We start from the raw sequence: 25,956 nt of genomic DNA, 5'->3' as shown, positions 1-25,956 counted from the left end.
TTTTTCTTACTTTGCAATTTCTAAAAAAGTAATTAATATTTTTGATTGACTATAAAATTTCTTTTTCGAGAACTTTTAAAAATCTACCCGCTAAAGCTTCTATTTTTTGCATTATATCACCATTTCAAACATACAAATATGGTTTCATAAAATTAGAAAAAAATGTTTAAGCCCCATTCAGACTTAAAAACAATCATTAATTACGAGAATAATTGAGTTTAAAGTAAAAGGTTTATGAATAACCCCATTTTTAGTGGTACCCCCATGAATTCCTCGTGAATTAACAACGTCAACCCTTTCGAACAAATTTTTCTGTTCGTGCGCATCGTAACATTGCATGACACAGTAGTAGGCCAAAAGTTCGATGGCCCTTATAGTCAGCCTTGCAAGGCCGGTCGCTGCTAAATTTATCCGATAGATGGCGTCGAAAATTGCCAACAATCTTCTATACTAATTCAGAGGAAATAATATTACCAACCGCTTGGATTTTCAGTTACCGATTGTTGTTATTTTCTGTTAAGCAGTTTTTGTTATTATCGATATTATTTTATTCACGTAATATCATTTATTTTTATATTAGCGTTAAAAAGCGCACTTACTTTAACTTGTAATTGTGTAAAAATTAATAATATTTTTTTTTTAACAAAACTTTCTAATTTTCTTATTCTTTGTTGTAATATATTCTAAATATTTAAATTTTCCGCGCCTTAATTTAAACCAATAATCATCAGGGGCCATTATTTTTCGTCGATAATTCGATTTATTTCGATTTCCTCAAGACTAAATTAACAGTAATTCTATCATCACTTTTACATTACAGGATTTCAATCATTTTCTTAATTTAAAAAAAAAATTGAATGAATATTTAATTAAAAAATTTCAAATACGCATCTAAAAAATTAGATAGAAAAAAAATGAATAAGATTTTCGAAATTTCGTAAAGTATATCATGAATACAAACAATGTTTTCGCGCGATATTTGCAAGAGTTAAATTCAGCGAAGAATAATAGCGAAATAAACAACATAACAAACATAGTGTATGTCGTATTACGAGAGACGAAACTTCCTATTGCAACATCGTCCACTGACAACAATCGCCTTCTCTTACATTATATTCGGCTGGTCTCCCAAACGTTTGTATAAGATAATAGTCTTCAAGGTATGCGCACATAAATATAGATGATGTACTACTCAACCATTTTTTTTGCAATTTTTCTCCTAATTAAAAAAATTAAATTGTACCAAACTTCCTCGATTATTATTATAGCATAATATACTAAGACTGTTTTTATTAAATCTTGAAAATAAATTTTTTTTTTCGAACTAAAGACACGGCACATAAATTTCTCCGTATTTAAGCTTCTAATTATTGCTAGTATCAATTTAATAGTCATAAATTTATTATTATTTATTTGTTTGTTCAAAAAATAATTCAAGTTAAACATGGTTACGTTAGGTGAGCGCTTTATAAGTGGAAGTGGGATAGACTCGGTAGAAAGAAAGAGAGAAGATAATGAGAATGTGGGTCACGATGGAAAGTGCTTCGTCGTCAAGTTATACGTATTTGGAAGTAAGGACGAGAGTCGATTATTTTTGTTATCAATTTAAATCACATTTTATTTTATTTATTTATTTTTTACCTTTTTGTAACAATAAAAAATTCAAAAATTTTGTTTTTTTATTCAACTTACAAATTTATTTTATTTTATCGTACAAGTTATTAAGTAATGTACAAGATTTTGAAATTAATATCTTATTTGAAATATATCTCTGATTCTGTGTACAGAAGTCTTTCATCAAGCCCTTTTATTTCTTCCATTTAAAGAACACGAGTTGTTAGAGCTATATAAGGCTTAGTTACTGTGCCAATGAACGTGTACTACTAAATCAAGTCTTTTTATAATCTTTAAATTATTATATAATTCAAGCGAAGCTAAATCTGATGAATAAATTATTTTTATCCGAGCTTATAAATAAAGTACTTTAAAATAAAAATGAAAATGAAAATTTTATATATTTTATATAAATAAATATATATATATATATATATATATATATATATATATATATATATATATATATATATATAAATAAACATAGATCATTGATGAAGATGAATTGTTTTATTAACAAATTTTCTGTTTATGCTTTCAGGTAAGATTTACTACCGTTTTTACGCAGATGTAAAGTACAACATTTGAGCATGAGCTTTAGAAGATTGAGAGTGCTTTATAAATATGTTTAAGATGAATTGTCATGTCAACTGGTAAGTACGTATATAACAATAAGTTTGTATGGAGGGATTTTGCACGTCGAGAAGTTGAATAGTTTTAACTTTCGAGTTTCGATGATTTTCAGAGAAAACAAACTTTCTTGTAGTTTCGACGGAAGTATGAAACTTTACTATGCTTTTAACATTGACGATTATTATCATTACATTTAAGCAGTTTTGTTATTTTTCACGTAAATTTTATAATTGTTCAAATAATAAGGAAATTTTGACATTTTTTATTTTTTGGATTTTAAAGATTACAATTACGCTTAAATTTATGTTGATTAGTAAAAACCCTAAATGTTTTAAGTAAAAGTACATATAATATTTTAAGATTCTAAAAAATTTGAGTTAAAAAAATTTATAATTATTCATAATCTGATAAAATTTTTTTGTAGTTCGAATCTTTTTCAAGCACAAGTATCGATATAGTTATTTTCGATAAATATAAATATATTCACATATATTTTAGTTCGTCGCTTATTTACGTGTGACAGCTTTATTTTCATTGTCAAGATTTTCATATCCGTTTAAAAATATTGCTTTAAATTTGAATGACTGTACTAATATAACATTCAACTTTAATGAAAAATAATTGAATTGCAGATATTGATAAAATTATTAAATTTATTCATAAATGAATAAAATTTTAATTGCATCCTCTCAAATCCGAGTTTCGTCGTTGATATTACAAAATATTTTGTTCGTTACAAATCCGCAAAGGTTGGCATATAGGTAATAAGTTTGAATTGATGACACTCGTCTGAGGTTGTGGATATATTCTCAACAAAATCTTGTATGTAATATCCAGTCTCACTACGCTCGACCGTATAACAACGTACTCGGTTTTGTTGAGAATGGACCAAAAATCTCAGCCTTGTGACGTCACTTCAAGCTTACTAAAATACCTCCCTTTATGCATACGTACCAAAAATAACTATACTATCTCTTTTTTATCTCCCTTCTACTTTTTAATGCAGATCTTTAAAATACTATAAGTAATTCATTCGAAATTTTTATCGTTACCAAGATCACTCGCTAAGGAAAGCTAAAATCTAAAGATAACTTAAACCTTACATACATCGAAGCACCGATATATGCCAATAAGTTTAACGTTAATATGAATAATTATTAAAATTCTGGATTGTTTATTTCTTTGGTTTGTCTCTTTAGAAATCAAATCAACCAAAGATCTCGTTGGTTTGGTGTAACGTCGTACTTGCTCTCGTAACGAATGCATCATAACCTTAAGCTCGTATTGCAAATTCAATCATACCAAAAATCCTCACTTGACACATATGTATCGAATATGGTTATTTTCGGCGCCGTAACAAAAAAACCATGGACAAAATATCTACATGACAAAATATCCAGAACATAAAATTTTATGATTAATCTCTGAAAATAATTTTTAAATTTATAAATACAAAAATAATATAAAATAATAATGCAATTTCATACTATGTGATACGCCCTTTTAACATGGTTTTTGTGTGTGTTTATTCGATATTAGACCAACACAAACGCGAGTAATCATGTTGCGCCCTTTTAACATGGTTTTTGTGTGTGTTTATTCAAAAATAGGCCATTAAACGAAGCTTGTTATTTAGATGTGCCCTTTTTTCATAGATTATGTATGTGTTGATGCGAAAATATTTTGATTATAATATTTTGTCGTTCGGTTATTCTATTATTTGGTAATTTTGTTACATAGTTATAATGTCGTTCGGTTATTTTGTCATCCAGTTATTTTGTCCACGGTTTATTTATTTTCGGTTATTTTGTCGTCCGGTTATTTTATCGCAGTTATTTTGTCCGCGGTTATCTAGTCACGGTACCGCTATTTTCAGTAATCTCACTTTTTTTTGTCTTAAAAACTTGAAATTTTGATTTAATTCAAGGAAATTATAATTAAAAAAAAAATTGGTCACAAAAATTGGAAGATTGACATAAGAATGTATCGAACTAAATAGTCTGTAGAATAACAATAGATTTTCAAATGAATGCTTTAACACTGCGGTTGATACAACTAGTGAATCACCTGTGGGATAATAAGTTACAATTAACTATTTTTTCTTACATTTTCATGGTATATGGGGGAGCAATGAATTAAAAGTACAACATAATACATTTTAAATCACTTTCTCTATTGATGATCTTTTAACAGCTCGTAGTAATGTGGATACAAATACACATTGATGTCGTATCTTAGTAAAAAATATGAGGGTAATTGCCCATCTGTCAAGTAAAGCCGAACCCGTTGCTTTCTCCGCCGCCGGGGCGCAAATAACTTTCGGACTTTTATTTATATATAATTCAGTCTAGTTGTTGCCTTCATTTGCACAATTTTTTCCTTTAAAATTCTCCGTGAATAATACAATAACAATAATACTAATTCATACGTCAAACCTTGAAAATTTGTTAACAATTATTCGATTAATCAAAACCGCTTTTGTTAATTTTTACGGAAACATTTACCAAGAAGTACTAGTAAATAAATTATTACAAAATTTTCATTTTTTCAAAGATTTGTAATCAAGCGATTCAAAACTTATTTCAAAATAAAACTTTTGTTTGTCGACGAGGCATGTTCTATTGAAATAATTTAAGATAGTTATTATTTTTATGAGTAAGACTAACTGATGTACTAACTGAAGACAAATAACTTCCTAACGGTCTATTCAAATACATTGTAAGAGTAGTGAATTTACGAAGGAAACTAATCCAAGTATTACGACAGAAAGTTTTGTTCAAGGGCTTTGTCTTCCTTGGATAAACATGAGCTCTTGCTTTACCTTTCGAGAGGAAATTCATAATACATTGTACAGAGATTGCGTTATCCTCTATTAGGATACACTGTAATAAAGTTATATGTACCAAATACGCATAATATAAATTAATACATGCACGAGCAATACATGCCGACGATGGAACTTGTTGTTAAAGCCCCTACGGCGTTTATTCTTATTTTTATTCTCAGTAACTGGCAGTTGATTGATTAAATATTTAATTTAGATAATATTACAGAATCTAATAAGAATGATAGTAATGTATTACTATAATTAAAGACGTATAAGAAATGACGTATTTCTTGTTGGGGTTTTATTTTTTACAACTATGAATTAGAATGTTGAGTCCACATCGTAAAAAATATTGTGCAAAATCAACACAATTTTTTTTAAAAACCGTCTTTATAAAGATGGTGTTACATCTCAACACAAAAAAATTAGCTTTGTGTTATTTGAACTCTTCGAGCTCAAAAAATTAGCTGTTCTATGCTCTTGAGCTCTTCGAGCTCAAAAGTCTACTAGAAGTTTGATAAAACTCTATTCTTTCAATTTTCAAACTGAATATTTTGAATCCTATGACTTCCCTTTAAACACAAATTGATCAGACCAAAAATTTCAAAGTAATTCTAAAAAATCACTTTTTTCGATTTTTTTCGTCAACGATAACTCACGAACAGTTTGTTAAATGTCCACATAGAATTAATGTTCACTTATACTTATTGGATTTATTTTTATCAACTGTCTCGTATCAATTAAATAGTTTGTTTTTATTTGGACTGTTGAAAAATCAGTTTATTTTATCAATTTTTCCTGTCAATATTTGTGAAATAATTACCATTCGACAAAATTCTTATTTTTGCCTCTTCTAACCAAATTTCAAAAACTTTTGAAAAAAAAAAAATTGGTTGATTTTTTAGCACACCTTAATGGGCAGTGTACTATTTAGAATTTAACAAAAACTTGGATTTTATGTTCAAATAACACTTTTATTGTACTAAAAATTAAGTAAAACAAAACAGTAATACTTCCACACACAACAATCAACAAATAAATTTTTAGGACAGACCGATTTTGACATGAATACACAATACTTATTGCTGTGCAAATCATTAATTTTGATTGATGTTTCACCAAATGTTTGGAAGTTTTGCAATTATAGCACCTGGAAAAATCATTACCATCGACTTAATTTTATGATGATGTATATTTATAATAATTAATAAAATATGTATTTTATTAAGAAATTAGTTCCACTTGAATGGAAATCATAGCAGTTTTTAAGACTAATTTAATTTAGAGCAGTAAGATCAAGACAGCACTTTCTTTAAGCGGCTGAGTAAATATTAATAACAATATGAAATGTGACAATATGAATGTTTCATAGGAGTAAGACGAGTGAAGGTCACCTAATTCGCAATCAGTTTGTAATCAGTTCTTATCTCCTCAATTAATTCCAAAAAAATCATCAATTAACTTTATTTCTTTTTTATTGTCAAAAGTGTAGAGTTACATATGACGATAGCTTCGAAACGAAGATTTGAAAACATGTGATGATTAGAATTTTTTCATTAAAATTAGATTGTCATTTTTGAAATACTATCCTTTAGAATTTTAAGTGGAGCAGTAATTATTTTAGATAAAATTATTGCAATATTGATAGTTATGTGAAAGATATTTAACAAACAGTAATGAAAAAAAAAAAAATAAATATTGTATCAAATGTGAGCTTATTATGCTTTATACTGCACAGTACATCTACTTCCCGGAAAAAAAAAAAAAAAAAAACCTTCTATTTCTTTCTTCAATTAGGACATAAAAAATCGACGATTTGAATTTCAATTTTATAGAGAGACCCATAATGAGAACAAGAGAAAGATTTTATCATGTGCTAATTGATTAATTATTTTAAATAAATTATAAAATTAATTGCATAAATTATAACTTTTAGATACAGGGCGGAAAATTTATCATTGAAAGATTTAACTTTCTTTTAGATGTAAATTTTTTTTCAACTAACTCTTATTAGATTCGCCTGTATCTATCTATCTACGTATGTAACGAAGTCTTTGAACTCGATTTTCGACCACTGCAAAACTTCGGATTAAATTAAAACTTTGCATACTTGTCAAAGACTGTTGAAATTGAAATAATTTATTAAGCTTGTCCTATTATCCTGACTCGGTGTCAATTGTTCTAAATATTTATCTAACAGATATTATTAAAATAAGTCATCATGAAAATATCTTAAAAAGCAGCCCACGCTTTTTAAATATAAATACAAGATGAAAATGGAGTAAAAATTAAAAATTAAAGAAAAGTTATAAAAATATTCTATTGTATATCTTATTTAGCACATTTAAATTGCTCAAAATAAAATTACTTTTATTATTTTAATTTTTCTACTTTAGATTTTTTAATGATAGTTAAAAATGAATGTATTCATTTCTTTTTTGGTCTAAAGATTAATCGATAACTTACTGCACCTCAGTGCAAAGATACTATTAGACTATTAATTTTAGTTAGAGAATTTCATTTTACTGACTGAAAGTGATATACCTGTGCATTCAGTCACAATAGTAGTCGATTGAAGATGCAAAGATCTTGATCCAAGAATTAGGAGACACACAGAAAGAAAGAAAGTCTTGAGTAAAGCGTAAATTTTCTTAAATCAAGAAAATGTTAAGAAAGATTGAAAATTTCTTGAATAGAGTTAAAATTTCTTGAACGAAGTTAAATTTTTTTAAGCCGAAAAAATTTCTTCTTGCTCCAATATAACTTCGGTCTTCCTTACAATTTTCTTGGTTTAAGAAATTTTTTTTTCTGTGCAGGAAAATTATTTTTATACCTGACAGTCCTGAATATTTAAAACAAATTCATCATGAAATCTTTAGTCGTTTATTTTGAATTTCAAAGAAAGAAATTAATACAACTAAAAAAAAAAAGTAAAAAAAATTGTCTGGATAACAATTTGACAGTTTGTATATTAGAGTTAAAATTTCGTAGTATTTAATCAACTTATCACTGTGAATTAAAAAAAAATCAATAGCAAATTCACTAGAACATTTTACGGGAAATATAGTATCAATTGTAGTAGAAGGCTCGAATACTCGTGTTGTAAAGATTCATTGCACTCTCAGTCACTCTTTTATCTTAACAGTATATAACTTCCCGAGCAATGTTGCCCAAGTCATTATTTCGTCACCTCTTTTTTTTTTTATCTTGTTCTCCGACTCAACATTCTCTCGTTAATCATCTTATATAAACACACCCGCAAGTGGTTAATATAAACTAATGAACTATTAAATTTGAATAATTTATTTTAGCTATTTATTTATAAGATAATCTTATTTATTTATTTATAAATAATTACAAGATAATATAAGAACAATCTTCACTATTAGTCAATCAATTATCATTATTTGAAGATTGTAATATTTGTGTATTACTTAGTTATACGACAAAAAAGGCAAAGGCATTCGTTAGTTTTATAACTTTTAGGTATGATTTACATATTACGTGATTCGTGAATGCCTTTCTTTTATTTAATTTTTTTTTTATTCTTTGGTGGTTATTTTTTATATTTGTTCTCTTTTCAGCCAAGCAAACATGTATCCGGTGAAATCACGACAGCTGCTTCTCGTTAATTCCGATTTCTCCACTGGGCCGCTTGCCGAAAGTCGTGATTCGCGTGTCCACGTGTGACTAACTCTAACGATTTTTTTCGAGCTTTATTTTGTTATAATTAATAATTTTGACGATTTCATTTTCAACTTTATCTGAAATTATTTTATCAAAACACCATCTAAATTTTTTTTACTTTAGGATATAATTATATACTTTTACGTATTATTTAAGCTGAACTTTTCGTGCAATTTACCCAGGTTATTTTTTTTTTAATCACTTGAGAGAAAAACATTGGATTTATTCCTACCGTATAATTTTTTATGTTCAATGTATCTGATTTAAAAATCACTAATGTTACGATAAAAGAATTATCAGTTTTAGTTTTTAGTTAAAAGTTTTTAAATGAAAATATCACATCTTTTTCTTTTTTAAAATTTATCAAAACATTTTCTAAAAAAAATAGAAATTTTTGAAGTTTTTTAATTATTCTATTGGTAATAAATATAATATCTATAGAAGACTGAGAGGAATCACTTTATTATTCAAATAGAAATGTGATAAATCTTATTTACAATTAAAGAGTTTATTTTTAATTCATCGGAGTTTGAAAAAAGTTAAATTAGCAGTAAATTGTTAAAAATTTTTCTCATAGCGATGCAGTAAATTTAACACGTCAAATGAAACGAATCATGTTCTTATTCACTTGAATACATTCGCAACTTTGAAACGATTGTTGTGTGGTTCACCACATAGAAAATTTGAACAAAACCAACCAAACTATATAAATATAAGAGATCAATAGAGAGGATAAAAAAACATAAAATAGATTTCAACACAAAAAAATTCCCAATCGACCCAATACTACTGCTCTTTATTTCATGCACAGACAACGATGCACAATTGGAAAAAAAAAATGCTCAAAATTTTTCTCATTCCTTTTATCTTCGATTCTTTTTTTTAATCCTTGACGGTAGCTGTAAATTATTTTTCGTCCCTCGTAATTCAATCTTCCAGTTCTTTTCAGGTTCACTCTACGCATTATCACTTATGAGCGCTACCTGAATTTTTCACTGAACTAAAATTTGAACCCTTTGAAATAACGATTCAGGTAAATGAGCTGCTAATTTTTAGGAGAACAGGTTATTGCTTATAGTAATATATATTTTTTCTGTTTATGGGTGTCAAAGCTAAGAAAAGACATGGAATATTTATAATATTTTCAGCGTTGTCTAGAAAATTTTAAAGATATGGCTGTTATTTAGCCAAAGGGATACAACTTAAACTCGAGAAAAAATTGTTTTTGATCTTCATCTCAAAATGAGTTATATGTTTCCATACTCAAAGAAACTACTTCGTTCAAGAAAAATATTTTATTCATAATTTCACTCTTGTTTAAAAATATTCAACGTTTTTGTTCAAGAAATCAATTCTTGAATTAATAATTCAAAATTCTTGAATAAGAAAGTTCTATCCAGAAAAGTTTTACTTTAACTATTCAGATAATTTTTTTTTATTAATGCATCGAGTGTAATATTCATTGTAATTTTGATCATTTATTGTACAAGCTAAAAAAGACACTCATTTTTCAAAATACATACACAGTAAATAATTTTGCGTCATTGCGTCAAAAAATTTGGTGTTAAATATTTAACACTTTTATGTGTAAATTTAACATTTATTGTATTAAATCAAAACAAAAAAGTGTTAAATATTTAACAAAAAAATTTTTAACACAAAATTTTTTGACGCATTGACAAAATTTTATTACACAGCAAAATTTTTTACTGTGTAGGATAAATCTTTTAAATATTAGTTCGGATTCTCATCTCACATTTTTCATCTTTTAATCCATTTCAAATGAATCTAGAAAAATACAAGATTAATTATATTACTTATTACTGAAAGATTTCATTATTATCGAAAAGTTCTGTCGAGTCGATATGTCAAAAATTCTTAGGTGACTGTAAGATTCATTAGATCAATGAATTTATTGATTCAACCGAAAAAGATATATAAAGATTCAAAAATACTTACAAGCACACTACAGTTTCGAAACTTGTTATTTTTGTATCAGTAGCTAAAAAAAGCATTATATATATTTCTAAAATTATAATTTATTAAAAGATTATGTTAATGCAACCTTTGTAATACGCTAGGGATTTCAATACATGAGTAGCGATGATATAATTTTTTTATCATGCATGAGAGCAAAATATTGATAGATGGATAATAACAGAAGCGAAAGGGATATAAATGTTTATATACTTTATTTTTCTCATCTCACCTATAATATTGCCTCATGCTGTGTATGGTTTAGTATATACTATGCTTAGTATACTAAGCATTGTACGTTCATATCGCACATTGGAACTTTCCACGTGCAGCGTATGAGCAATTATGCGTTTAAGTGAATATAATATCAAGAAAGAGAGTAAAACCATTATTATTTTATTTTATAATCGCGAAAAAAAAAAACTAAGAATTTTATGCCATGTAAATTTTATTTTTACTGTTATCAGTTATTGGAAAATATTTTCAAAACTAATTAAATTAATTATAATTATGGTTATTAAAAGTAGAATTTTCGAATGAATATAAAAAATGAGATAAAATATATCATTTACAAAAAAAAAAACAATCAGAACTTATTATATGCGGGTGTACAACAGTCAATTTGTGTATATATATATATATATATATATATATATATATATATATATATATATATATATATATATATGTATCACCGAGTATGTATATATTGAGTAAATATACATATTTGTACCGAGAGCAGTGTCAGCTTTCACGATGGGTATTGCGTAATTAAACGATGAGCAAGCAAAGAACACTACGTATGTATTCTGGTGACGCGAATTTAAATTCTATACATTTATTATAAATAAATACTTATATATTTAAACTTTCTTAATTATCATAATTATTTTCGCGATAACCGATATTTCATTGGTAATTTAATAATCTTTTTGCTATTATTATTATTACCGAATTAATTTACAGTAATGTTTAAATACAATTGATTAATATTAAATAACAAACTCATTAACTGATCCGTCAACTTGTAAATTTTAAGTTTACATATTTTAATTATTCCAACAAATGATAACTGTCTTTCTTATGTTTGCGTTATTCACATTTAATTAATCTATGCACTCCTTTTTATGATATTTTAAATATTGATTGTCAACGTTGAGTATACATTAAATAAATTATTGTGGAAATTATTAAAATTTTTTATCACAATTTTTCATACATATTGCACTGAATTTAGTTATAATTTATATTGAACGTCTAGACACACATAATTTGTTCAATAATTTCATTTTTCCAGACATTTCGTTGAATATTTCACAACAAACGTCGCGTTTGCAAGTGATCTTTACTTTCATATACTCAAATATTTTCATAGAAATTCAGTATCAAAATGTTAAAACGAGAGTGGTCGCTCTCGCTCACTGGTCACCCCTTTGACTCCTGATGAGTAAAGGGCGCCACTGAATTTTTAGACCCGGTATTCCAGGAACCGAAGAAACATAAATAGGTAGTCAAGGTCGTGAAAAGTTTAGGCAGGCCGTAGTAAAACTTTGCTAAGAACAATTAATATAAACTAAATTATTTATTCAAAATTTATATGATTGAGCGATCATTGACAATTTATTTTTCACAATGCTATTCTTAAAATTAACTTGAACGACTAATTAATTGAGAATCTCTCTACCAGCCTACAGGCAACCTGCCCGGAAAATTTATTAACCTAAATATCACTCAATCTACTTAATTTACTTAATGTCCACCGAACATAATTTTTTTACTAAATAATTTTTACATAATAATTTATACATAATTTTTTACTAAATTTTATCCACCGGATAAATCTTTATTTTCCATTAATCTCGTCAACTTGACGGGATTCTATACAATACCATAATAAAAATTCCACCGGACTCGACTTAACTCTAAACTAACATCCTCCACCGGACTTACTTAATTCTACAATAAAATCGTTCACCGGACGTTGACTTATAATACTAAATTTTCTAATCATCAAAATTTTCCTTACTAGCTAAATAACTAGACTCACCGGATCTATATACTTTCTTAATTTATTTTACTTTAAATTAAAATTGATAACCAGCATTTATTCAGCACAAATTTCAAATCACACTAATTAAATTCAGCCAGAAGGCCTAAATTTAGTTTCGATAATTTATTATTTTAATTTAATAATGTCTTATCTTGATTTATTAATTTTCGAATTACAATATTGCCAGAAGGGCATAAACTTATTCAAAAACATACAAATTTATCAATTACATCCATTAAGTCGTAATAAATTTAACTAAAATATCTTATTATAGCCATGAAGCCTATAATAAATTTAATCTATGACCTAGAGACAATGATAAAAAATAAATTAACAGGTGAGAGAAACAACTAATAGGGTAGAAGTACCGTTTTTGGCCACCTTAGCACCGTTTTTGGCCAATTAGCATTTGAATTAATTTATAAAAAATTATAATATTATAACCATATTTTTGTTGAGTCTTAAAAAATTTATATTAAAACAAATTGAGTTTGTAATGGTTTATTAATATAAATTCATTTCTATCGTTTATTTAAACAATAAATGGCCATAAATGGTACAGTGGCCACAAACGGTACTTCTACCCTATAAGAACGCCAGAAAACGGTCGCGATTAACAGCAGACGAAATGCACTATAATTATTTCAGCTTCTTAATTTTTGTAATTAATTTAGGCCTAAAATTATTGTAGAATACCTGAGGTATAATGTTGTTAGACTCCAACGATGGTTGGTTAAAATTTGAGTGTAAAATATTAAACTCTAGTGTGTAGAATTTAATATTCTAGTGTGTTTAATCATTAAATTAACACATGAGAATGTTAAATTCTACACACTAGAGTGTAATATTCTACATACAAATTTTAACACTCAACACAATAACGAAAAATTTGTTACTGTGTGGTCTCAATAAATTCCGTTCAGTAATGAATGTCAAAAAATAAATTTCCTCCATGCTCTTTAGTTTATATGACAATTTAACCCTCTTCTCTTGTGTCCACTTGACCGTTCACTATCTCAAAAAGCCTTTTATTTCTTCTTGCCGGCGTTTTTGTAACCTCTCCGTCCACGCTTCTCGAACCTCCTTATTCATTTTCCTACGCATAATTTTCCGGGGACGGCGGTGAAGAACTTTTTGATCTATACGACCCAGAGACGAGTTGACTAGCCAATAGATCGATTGAAAGGTAAGGGAAAACCCTTACCCACCACAAGGGCAATTAACGGTTGACAAATGTGCCCGCGAGAAATTCGATTTTCCCTGTTACAATGTCTTAATACCAGATTATTATATTTTACATTAAAATTTTTTTACGGTATTAACGTTCAAATTATTCAACATCTATCAGAGAAAAAACTTTTTTGAAGTTTAATTGAATTAGTTAAGCGTAGCATTCAATCATCTAGTCAAATCGTCATCAGGATTTACTTTTTACTCATTATTAAGTAACCCCTATTGTATTACGTCATTTATTATCAAGTTTAGCAATGTCATTGTTAAATCACAATATACAACTGAAATATTTCTATTTAGTATTTTCCTCACTTTTGTTATTCTCAACTTTTTATTCTGAAAATATCATATTGTTCAAAAGTTTATCTGCTAAATTTTTTGTATACATCAATTTTTCAGTTCATACTACTTCTATTTGATATTTTACATTCTAGCTCTTACCATTTTTGTAAAATCTTAGAAAAACATTTTTTTTTTATTCTGTCTTGGGTGTAGAAAAAAAATTAGCTCTATGTATCGTTCTTAAATACTTCAAAGTAACCTATGTCAAAAAATTCGGACTGCTAATCAATTGATTTGATTAAAAGTTAACTTTCTTGGGCTATATAGGATATTTCATTCCAAATAGTTGAACATTTAAAATTTTGAAGCAACAAAAAATTTCTTAATTTTTTATCGAAAAACGAAATCAATTTTTAAAAAGACATACATTCTTACAAGAATTTTTACCTGTTGTAATAAAAAACAAGTTATTTGGAAGATATGTAAAAAGAGATACACGAAGAAATTAAAGTTTTCATTATTCTGCTCTAAAATAACTAGAATATACGTACAAAAAGTAATAATAGGAAAACTACTTCCATTTTGTTTGTCGAATAGTATTTTTAAGTATAAAAAGGTCACTTATATAGCATAAAAAATAATGAGAAAAAACACTATAATAAATAAATCTCATCTTATTTCAAGTTCTTTTATTTAGTTACTCAAAAAAATTCAACAGAATAAGATTTGACTCCAAATTACTAAACAATAGTTCGCTTTAGAACATTACTAATGAACTGATAATAAATGTACTTATTTAAAAATTAGCGGTCACAGAATCTCAATTTATGAAACTAGGGTTTAATATTTTTAAATAAATTTTTTTAATTCAACTCATAATCCAACAATAGTCGATAAACTTAAACTGTATGTTAAAAATGTTATAACATTTCAAAATAAAACTTGATGAGTGTGAACAATGGTTGTTAAATGCTTTTCGGTGTTGAGTTATGTAAAAAATAAAAGCCAATGAAATGATTTAAATGAGGTTTTTTTTTCTTCAACTAAATAGTAATCGAATAAACAATCGGAAATTTTATTGGTACGTTGACCTCCACTGCATACTGCACGTTCGGGTGACGTTTTACTCCCGGAGAATGACTTGAGTTGTGAGCAGTCGATTTACATCTATCCTTTGCTTGCGGGTGAATGACCATATGTCGCGTATAACATGACGTTCATCAGCAAAAATTCTTTGTTTCAGATATTACCCTTTCTTTACTCTCTTTTTCTCTTTTTTTCTCTTTCTCTTTGTCTATTGTTATTCTCAACTAACATTTCTCGATCTCGTAACTTCATAACACACGACGTATAAGATAATAACTATGTTGTGCTACTGATTGTCTTAGCTCTCACAACTTTAAATATATATTCCACATATATAGAAAACAGAGTAAAATTTTAGAAAATTAAATTTCGATGAAAAAATTACGTTATTTAATTTATTAGCAATTTTCTTAAAAAATATCATTTCTCTAAATTTAATTTCTAAAAACCTAAAAGGTCAATAAACCTATTTCTCTTCCTTTCTCGTTATCATTTCCTCGTTTCTTATCTTTTTTTTTTTTTTTTCTTAATTTCAGATGATTGACATTGACACATTGAAAACTTGAGTTAAATTGAGTAATGAGTATTTTATATTCCTAAAGAAAAGTTTAATGAAGAAAATTGTTATTTTAACTTATAAAAAAAATTATCTAAAATTATGAAAAATACAAAATAGGAAGAAGAGTGATAAAAATAGATGTATATAAAAACGCAAAATTTTTTACCAGACGTTTTGGGTCTCATAATCGAGGAAAATTTTTTTTTATTTTTCCCAGTGAGGTGTATTAGTTAATAATAGATGTATAGCAACGACTAGACCATACGGTCAACGATTTCAACTCGTAAATTTGTTTTCATAAAATCAGACGAACTGTAAATTCCATTTAAGAATTTCGACCTTGAAGGCCACCTAACTTTCTACACTATTGAGATTTATTCTAAGAAAATGATGATGCTGTGAAATATTTACAACTATAATTCTCATAACTATTTTTTATTTATTTTGAAAACTCGTACATTTAAAAAATTAAAATTATAATATTTTCATAAATTTTTTTTTAAGCTGATGAATGGATAATATTTAAATTAATAAAACTCCGATTTAAATTTTTTAGGCACCAGTTTCAATAAAAGTGTAAAAATTAAACTGATGAGTCATAACATAAAGGTCGGGAACAAATGTATACGTAATTCAAACAACTAAAAAAAGTCATCTCGTAGTTTCAGTATTATACATATATTGTGATACTAAGATAAGTGTCTTACTACAAATTTATACAATACACATAAGTATATATACATAGTAAATATATAGCGACGACTAACGTATAACTGTAAATCCATAGTGTACTCAAGCCATGAGGTTAATGACCCTGGGCCACAACCGAAAACTGGCAGACAATCAGGTTCATGATAAGCGTCGTGACGCCTTTACTTGTCAAAACGTGCGGTGTCACATTCGTTGAGTACTAAATTTTGTGTGAATGTGTGTGTGGGTGTACATTCATACGTAAATACGATGGGTTGTCCTAGATAAAAGGAAAAAAAAATCAGATGATTGTCTAATTTTACTAAAGTAGAAAAGCCTTTCATTCTCCAGTTATTTTTCTGTTAATCAATCACTCCAACTACGATGGTTAATATCTACTTAAATATTAATTAGAGTTTCAATATTCAAAATTTTTTTTCAATTTATGAAAACGAAGTCAAATAATCAATTAGTTGTTTTAATTTTAGAAAAATATTTTTTTTTAATTTTCGTTATTCTTGAGTAAATAATTAAACGAAAATTTGATACATACTTTGACTCTTAAGAATTCTTTCACAACTTTTCTTTTCAAAAAATATTTGTTGATACTTAACACTGGTAATAATTATTTAAAAAAAAAATTTAATCGATTTGTTATTTGGAAAAAAAAAAAAAGTAAATCAATATTTAACTTTTTTTGGCATTCACTAAATTTTTTATGTACTTTGATTTGACAATCAGTACACGTGTTCATCCTCTATTGAATGAAAATGGGATTGTAAGCATAAAAGCCAGTCCAGGTCGTTGACAGGAACATTAGGAACTTGCCTTAGATAACTGTAATCTGTCGAAAACTACTGTGAAAAGAGTTGAGTGAAGAACATCTACACTGTAATAATACAAATTCTTGGAATAATAAATATGTAATACCATTTTTGTGCATTACCGTTTTTTTTAAAGCTTCGATTGAAACGATACCAAGAATATTGATTTCTTACTACATATACAGGTAATTGAAAATACTTGATCAGACCATAATTTTCCATTAAATACAATAATCAATGTTATACTACATTACCACGTTCTGTATAAATACAACCAATTATATTATTTATATTTTAAATAAAAAATAAACAGAAACATACACGTAAAAATCAAATATATCGATCTATTTCGCTCTTCTAAACCGTAACTGTAAAAAGTTTAACAATAAATTTATTCAACAGAAATAGAACATGTGAATTAATAAGGGAAAAAAAACCCTTTTTATTTATTTACAAAAGCATCTACAACCAGATGTTTAATATTTTACAGATAAAAAGTTCATTCCACCTTCTTTGATGACGACAATATCATTTCAAGGTGGCACTTCCTCGATAAAATAATTTTTATATTTCAATAGAAACATTACAAAAAATATTATGAAATATTTTATCCCACGATCTCGATCCCAAAATTCGATCCGTTTAATCGCGAATTGTTAAAAAATATATAAGATATACCTAACGGTTTCGTAGATATCCAGTGACTGCTATTTTACCGCTAAGTTTCTTTATATTTCTATTTTATATAGAACTATACTGAGTTCTCAAATTCATCCATATGCTTTATTTTCCACCCCCGATCTTTTTTTTTTTATCTTTTCCTTACTTAAAACTATATATACATACATACATACATATCTTGGTACCGTAGTAAAGCAGAGCAGTATTGTCAAGTTGTCGACGGGACTATGGCTCCTTGTCGACAAGCACGAATTGACTAGGCATTGTTAAATAGGGACTCTTTATTCTAAGCAGGTAGCATCCTCAAGGCTTGCTTCAATGCATCCCCTTCATCGCTACTCGGTATGCCCTACAAGCCCTACTACCTACTGCCTACTGCCTACTACTATCATATACCATCGTCTTACCAACTACCTACATATTTCACTCCACCATCCACCACCTATCGATCCATTGAGCAATAACCATCATATCTTCGAGATATGCATACTCCAAATATTTCACTACTTCATTTCATATCTTCGCTCTTGAGACATTTTTATTATTATCATTTTTAATCTTTATTAAACATGCAACAGTAAACTTTTTTTCTGCTTTGATTAAACACATTAGGTGCTAAATAAAATCACTTGTTATAAAATAATTTTTAATTCGAGTTTAATAAAAGGATTTAACCTTACTCCCTCATGTTTTTGATCAAAAAGAATTTATTCGACAAAATTTAATTATTAAACTGAAATTAACAGACATTCAATAATTTTTTGAACAAAAAAATTATTACGCATGTATAAAAAATTAAAAAAATTATTTATGCAAATTAAGAAAAAAAATTGTTTAGTCCTAATTTATTTTATAGATACAACCAAAAAACGGATAAAATTTTTTTGCGGCTAAACTTTTTATCTCAAAAGTTATTACATTTAAAATTTTAATTATTGTGTTATTTTATCTAAAATTTACAAATGTTTCAAAAATTTCGAGCAGTTACCAAATTTTTCATTTCACCACCATTATATAATCCCAAATCTTTTATAGCGACAAATTTACTATAATTTACGTAGAAATTAACGTCAATAAAAAGTTTACTTTACTAAAAGCGCATGTCTAAAAATAAAAAATGTACTGATTCAAATTTTTTCATTGATCAATTATAAATATTTAATTAAAGTGCATTATTATTTTTTTTAGTTATAGCCTAATAATTTATTAAAAGAGATCCAATACTAGATAAATAAAACAAAAAAATGTGATAAGAATGAAACCAGAATCATTTAAATTTGACATAGTACTGCAGCTTTTCGAAGTATCAAGATTGTGAATAAAAATATTGTCATTTTTACAAATTTTTTTAAACATATACTTTGAAGAAACAATACATTATATTCACAGATAATTTCCTTCTGAGATATTTATCATTAAATTAGATAGTTTTCTAACAAAGAAAAACCAATGTAACAAATTTGTGTTTGGTTTTAAACATAAAATTTCAATTTTTTGAATATTTGGAATAAAAATCTTGATAAAACTTAAATTCAATATTTTATTATAAAATTAAATAAATGAAATATATTGTTACAATTCCAATTTTTCATAATTTTTCTTAACGATATTTGTCATTTTTTCAAAATTAAAAATTCAAAAATTTTCACGGCAAATGACATACAAAGTTCATTTAAATAAAATTTAATTACGTACTTATTAATAACAATATCAAACTACAATAAAAACTTAATCATTTTCAACTTAAATATATTGACAAATCCTCTCTAGATTACTTTATTACTGCTACAAGAAATTTTCACCAGCATAAATTTACCGACGAAGTAATGAATGAACCATTATATCACCCTATCACTATCTATAGGTTGCAATCCATCTATATCTATAAATTGTCCGAATAATATTAAGCTCTCCCTTTTGTCATCTTCCACATGAGAATTCCATTCAAGTAATCTTTCTCGTTGCTCCGTTAGAAGCTGGTGGTGGTTTTCCCCTGAAGAAAACATTATCTAAAGCTCCCTTCGCTTCTCTTTATTGAACGACGAGGGTTGAAAAAAGGTATATAGCATAGAGCAAGTATAAAACAAGCAGAACCTACCCCAACAGTGATCCTCTCAATCCTTCTTTTTTCCTCAGCAGCATCATCATGTCTTCTCTAGTCTTCAACTCATCACTTCACCCTTCTGGCTACCCTCTAAGCCATTTAATTCCTTCTCTCTCTTTTTTTTCCCCTTTCTCCGTTTTCCCTACCTCTTTATCCTCCCACCCCCTAGTACAATAACTCACGTCTATCTCTCTTTCACTTGTTCACTCTCATTCGTTTTTTTTCATACTAACGCTTGAGGAGAACATAATGGTGGGGCTGTCTGGTCTTGCGCCGCACCAGTCAACCATCAGCTACGGTCGTGTAAGAATCGTGTACACCCGACCTAAACTCTAAAGCCAACTGGCAGTTTCTATCTTTACTGTCGTATCGTCAGTAGTAAGTAACATAACATCACGATACGATACATTATACATACTTGTTACTTACCGGCAAATAGAGTTCTCCAAAACGCACTTCCTGGTACCAAACACCTTTTTACCCTTTTAACTCTTTAATCATCACTAAGGGTGGAAATTTTATTTTAAAAACGTTCAGTGTGTTTATCGTAGAGAATAGTATACCGCTGGAACTTTAAAAAAAAGCAATAACTTTTAACATTATTATATGTCTATTAATTTAGAGTGAGGGAAATAAGTATGTAGAAAAGAAAGAGAAATATAGTTATATTAGTTAGGGGACAGAGTACAATTGCGCGCGCGCATCTATTATATTGAGGAGATAACAAACAAATAACGTGCGGTGAACAGACGCCAGTGAGCGGGAGTTACGAACAGTACATACTCGTGCGTTTATACCATTTATTCGATATTTGATTCGATTATTAGTAGTACCTGATACTAGTGAATTTATAAATAAATAAATAAATAAATAAATAAATATATTAATTTAAGTGTCTGTGAGATATCTTGTGTTCTTATTGCATAAAATAGTGATTTAAAATTTAGACCATTTGTTACATATATCTATATGTTTATATATTTATTGATATAAATTAAATTTAATTTAAATAAACAAAGGCTGTGAAGGAAACATGGCTTAATATTATTAGTTTTATTGATTACCATCAATAAAATGGAGTGAATATATTGATATATTGTTGATTAAATAATTGTAATTATATTATTATTATCATTGTTAGTGATTTAAATGATACTTGGGAGTCGACAAAAGTGATAGTAAAAGAGTAATCGTCGAGTTTTATATCAACGATCATTTTCAACGGGATTTATCTGTGATTTAAGTGTGTTCTACTAATTTTAAAAACAAGTGATTTTTAATTGTAATTTGGTTTATTATTACTTGTGTTTCATTGTATATCTCTAGCGAGTTATTTTAATATTTAAGTGTCTGTTAAATTGGTGGGTTGAAAAGTTTTAAAATTCAGTAATTATTAGAAAGTGTAGTCCACTCTATTTTTTTTTTTTTGCAAAAATAGACATTTTTATACATAAATTAGTTTTGGAGCATTTAATTTCACAAACATTTTATTTCGACCGAAAATTGTTATTTAAATCTGCCTACCGATTTCTAAATTGTTTGTTACATTCTACGCATAAAAAAAATCTGAAAATTTCGATTTTTTTTTATAATTTTTTCAAAAATTGAAATATTTGAGAAACTTTTTTTTTCAATTATTTTGTATTTTACAAACTTAAAAAAAATATGATTGTTAAAGCAAATTGAATATAATTGAAATATTGTGGACTCTACTTCCAAATAATTATCAAAATTTGTTTCATTAATTTATTGATTTTTAATTGTTTCTCAAACTAGTTATCTTGATACTAATTTCATCATTGTGATCATGATCATTATTTTTCTTCCCATGGCTTTCTCTCGTTTTTTTTTTGTTTTGCACTACCTAGTTATGGATATTATTAAGTAATTTACTCTCAACACGCACACGCGTTTTATATTTGTAAACCTACGTAAGCTGCATTACTCAAAAATTGATAGTTATGATGATTATGAATAAAAAAATATTTTTGTGAAATCAATTATGCTCGAGTCTTTGATATTCGCGAAAAGTCGGGACTAAAAGAAATATAATACCGTATATATGATGAAAAAAGAAAACAGATACTTGGCTGTAGCCGACTAGAGTAAGTACAACGTCGCGAAGCCGGGTCTATATACTTCCGTGGCGTCGGTGGCCGCCTCGTTAAATCTACTATTACTATACATATAGAGCTAGTATAGAGTATAGGCTACGTGTACACGACCTAAATAAGATGCGATGCCCCCGCGGCGAAAATAATTCATACGACGAATAGAGTCCCTGCGATGCGCTAAGCGATGCAACGCTTCCGCGCCTCGCGACCTTTTTTTTAATGAATATCTCAAAATAAAAATTATTTTAAAACGGATTTATTTTCTTTCTCCCGACACTTAGAGCACCAGCCGTTTCTATTTGAATAAAATTATACATTCTAAAATGTAAAAAAAAGTTTTAAAAATAACGAAAAAATTAATCATCTACTGCTATTCAATCTTTTTTTTTTTTTCTTTCAATGGAGTGAAAAAATAATAGTGTAACGTATCAAGCGTCTGAGTAGCGAAAATTTACAGTAGTAATTGAATGAGTATACTCTATAAAAGACATAACATTGCATTAGATCAAAGTGGGTCGCGCGAGCGCCTAGGATCGAGCTTTAAAGGTCCCGATAGCCCACGTGGTTGGGAGTAAAGTGAGAAAGAGAATAAGAGTGAATAGAAGTCCGGCAGAGCCTCTATACTCTGTACTACTAGAACACCACTCCCGACTCGTCCTGGATTCGCGCGTTGGTTTCACTTTCTATGAAGCGTGCCACAACCAACATTACTGCCGCTCCTGCTCCATTTCTTGTCCCTCTGCGGTTTACTGCGGTTAACTGATATTATCTAAGGGACTCAAATCGCGAATCTCTACTCCGATTACTTACTTTAATAAATCAACATACACTTACAAATTATCTCTACCTTGTCAATAATAATATTAATAACAATAATAATAATAATTATTATTATTTTTACTGATATTAATATTAATATTGTTATAACATTTAAGCTTAACTTTTTGCAATGTCTGACCAATTTTAATTTTGACTACTTGATTAATGATTAAAAGTGATGACAATAACTGATTAACTGTAAAGCAAGGATATATATGAGTATATTGTAGATAGTAATTGTGGATAAAGATATACATTCAAATGGTGGGTTAGATGAGAAGTAGATTCCCGTGCCAGATGCCTATATAGTAGACACTAATCTAAGACTATATAGAATCACAAACTCAACCATAAATGCACGTACCGTATTGTATTTGAGTGCAGACGCTAGTGCACGTGTACGTCTCGGTATAGTTAGTTGTACCCGACAATCAGCTCAGTGGGAGTTACGCCCTGAAGAGGATCCGTAGTATACAGTATAGAAGACTAACACAAGTAGGTGAACTAAGGGGAGGTAGAGTTACTTAGTGGTCGCGCGTGAGTTTATATTCGCTCGATATCCAAGTGTACTTATATTATACTCTGATTCCTAGAGCTTTTCAACTTTCGCGGACTCTCAATAAATTTTAAAGGAAAACTCGGCTGAATACTTACAAAAAAATCTGAAAAAGGCTTGACCCTGCAGATCACCCCTGGAGTTCATAATGCTCGAAAAATTTCTTATAATAAAATTTTGAGTTTTTCGAGTTCAAAAATACAACTTTTATGTATTTTTGAGCTCAAAAATCTAATAGTTGCGTCGAAAGTACACTTTTTTGAAAATTTTGAATTGCGATATCTCCTGAATGTTTTGACCACGATATCCCTCGAATAGATTTACTGATTTCGATGCGGTTTGCGACAATCGACCTTATTTTTTAGGGTTAAGAGCTAATTAAATTTTTAAAGTTATATATCATTTTTAAAGTTATTAAAAAAAATATATTTATTTGAAAATTTTGCTTTTGAGATTTGGCAAAACCCACCGGACGGAAAGTAAATTTTTTTTTCTATTCAAATTGAAAAGTGTAAGCTATAAATTAACAATTTCTCAACTATAAATTTATGAAAATTAATAAAACAACTTTTAACATACACATAAGCCCTAAAGCTATCAACAGATATGAAACAAATGAATTATACCCACCGTGTGACACATATAGTTGAAGGCGCTGCGTTACTTGCCCGAGGGTAGTTATCCTACTTTTACAAAAGTTACCAACTATTTTTAAAAGTTTTAGAGAAAAAAAATAATAAAATTGTATATACTCATGGTTAGTGACGCGTGAATGCCTATATTCATTTATAAATAAACTTTTATTTACTCACAGACCATTGTTGTCTGATTTTAAAATTGATTTCAATAATAAATGAGAAACAATTAAAAATCAAAAAAAAAAAAATTACATTAAAATGTATTTTAATTGAATAATTTCAGGATGATGATAATGATACAGTTAATCTTCGAGCAAAAGTGAGTACAAATCGAAATAACGCAATATTATTCGTTGTAAATATAATACGCAAAAAAAGTGATTGATATCGCGGTGCAGGATCACCGCTGTCGTGACATGTGACATATTATTATAAATTAATATATAGATAATAAATAAATAAAATAGAAAATAAAAGTGATTTATCGACATATACATCACACATACGTATATGTGCCCGCGCGTGAAATTTAGTTTGGAGTACGAGGACAAGCACGGTCACCACGGCGTTCAACATGTTCGAAATGTGGAGCGCGGTGAGTTCCAAATTGGAACACTCCGCGACTTCCTCAGGTTCGCCGCAACCCCTTACATCTCATACACCTCAAACACCTCATACGTCGTCAGGCAGCATAAAAGGTAATCATCCTATTATTAGAAATTATTAAATTTTCAGTGCAAAAACCCGCTGAATTTAAAATTTAATTAAAACTTTTTCAATAAATAGTTGTTGCATATTGGCTTGAGTATTGTAGAATAAAATAAAAAATAATAAATTTAATTTTTTTTTTCGTCTGGATAATATTTTTTTAACTTTATATACACGGTTTCGAAATGAACATCGATTACAAACCGGTCCCACAGGCTAAATTTAAGATACCAATGAACTCTTTCGTATACTTTCACTAAAAAAAAAGTTTTCAATGTATATATACATATACATACATATAACTATGATTATAAAAAAAAGTACACAGATACAGTGATCCTTCAATATCGTACATTGATCGTCCTTTTGAAAATCTTGCTGGCTATTAAAAATGATATTTTAGTTGGACAACAGAACTGACAAGTTAATTATTGGTTTTTTGATAAAAACCGTCTAAGTAGAATGCTACCTATTATATGAGATTAAATTGTATCGATCGAAAAATTAAATTTTGTACAGCTTACTCCTAGAAATCAAGTTATGTTTTTCAATTGTCATTAAATATACAATAGAAAAATTTCAGCGAATCATGCTGATAACGGTGAATTAAATTTTGTTTATCCAACTTTGATATCTATCATAACAAAAATGATTAAACTCAAGAAAAATGCTTTCTTCATATTACCACTTTAAAAAAAAAAATTCAACTTTTTTGCTCGAAAAATTAGCCTGCCAACTAACTACTCGATTGATTTGAATTAAAATAATACATATATGTTTTTATTTTTTCACTAAAACCAAAAATTTATCGAGTTCTGTTATTTTCTTTATCATCAGAAAAGTCTTGAATATTTTTCGGAAAGTGTTGAGGCAA

At 27.9% G+C, this 25,956-nt stretch overlaps 1 protein-coding gene across 4 annotated transcripts in view; it reads left to right on the top strand.

Annotated features, from left to right (window-relative positions):
* Nucleotides 1-25,956, top strand: part of Hr3 (nuclear hormone receptor 3 ROR-beta) — a 104,279-nt gene that overhangs the window by 29,586 nt on the left and 48,737 nt on the right. Inside the window, exons 1-2 of one of the 4 annotated variants that reach the window (XM_074238988.1) lie at nucleotides 20,567-21,608; nucleotides 24,658-25,072. The exons of the other annotated variants lie outside the window; for them this stretch is intronic. Of the exons in view, the coding sequence (XP_074095089.1) occupies nucleotides 24,949-25,072 (124 nt within the window). The 5' untranslated portion in view covers nucleotides 20,567-21,608; nucleotides 24,658-24,948. Of the gene's footprint in view, nucleotides 1-20,566; nucleotides 21,609-24,657; nucleotides 25,073-25,956 lie in introns of those variants that run through there. 4 annotated transcript variants of the gene reach the window in all.

Source organism: Cotesia typhae, unplaced genomic scaffold, assembly GCF_013202065.1.
Source record: "Cotesia typhae breed Kobodo isofemale line unplaced genomic scaffold, CoteBio_Ctyphae contig_11, whole genome shotgun sequence".
Classification (NCBI taxonomy): domain Eukaryota; kingdom Metazoa; phylum Arthropoda; class Insecta; order Hymenoptera; family Braconidae; genus Cotesia; species Cotesia typhae.
The sequence above is the reverse complement of the archived record's forward strand: the minus strand, read 5'-3'. Positions and strand labels throughout refer to the sequence as shown.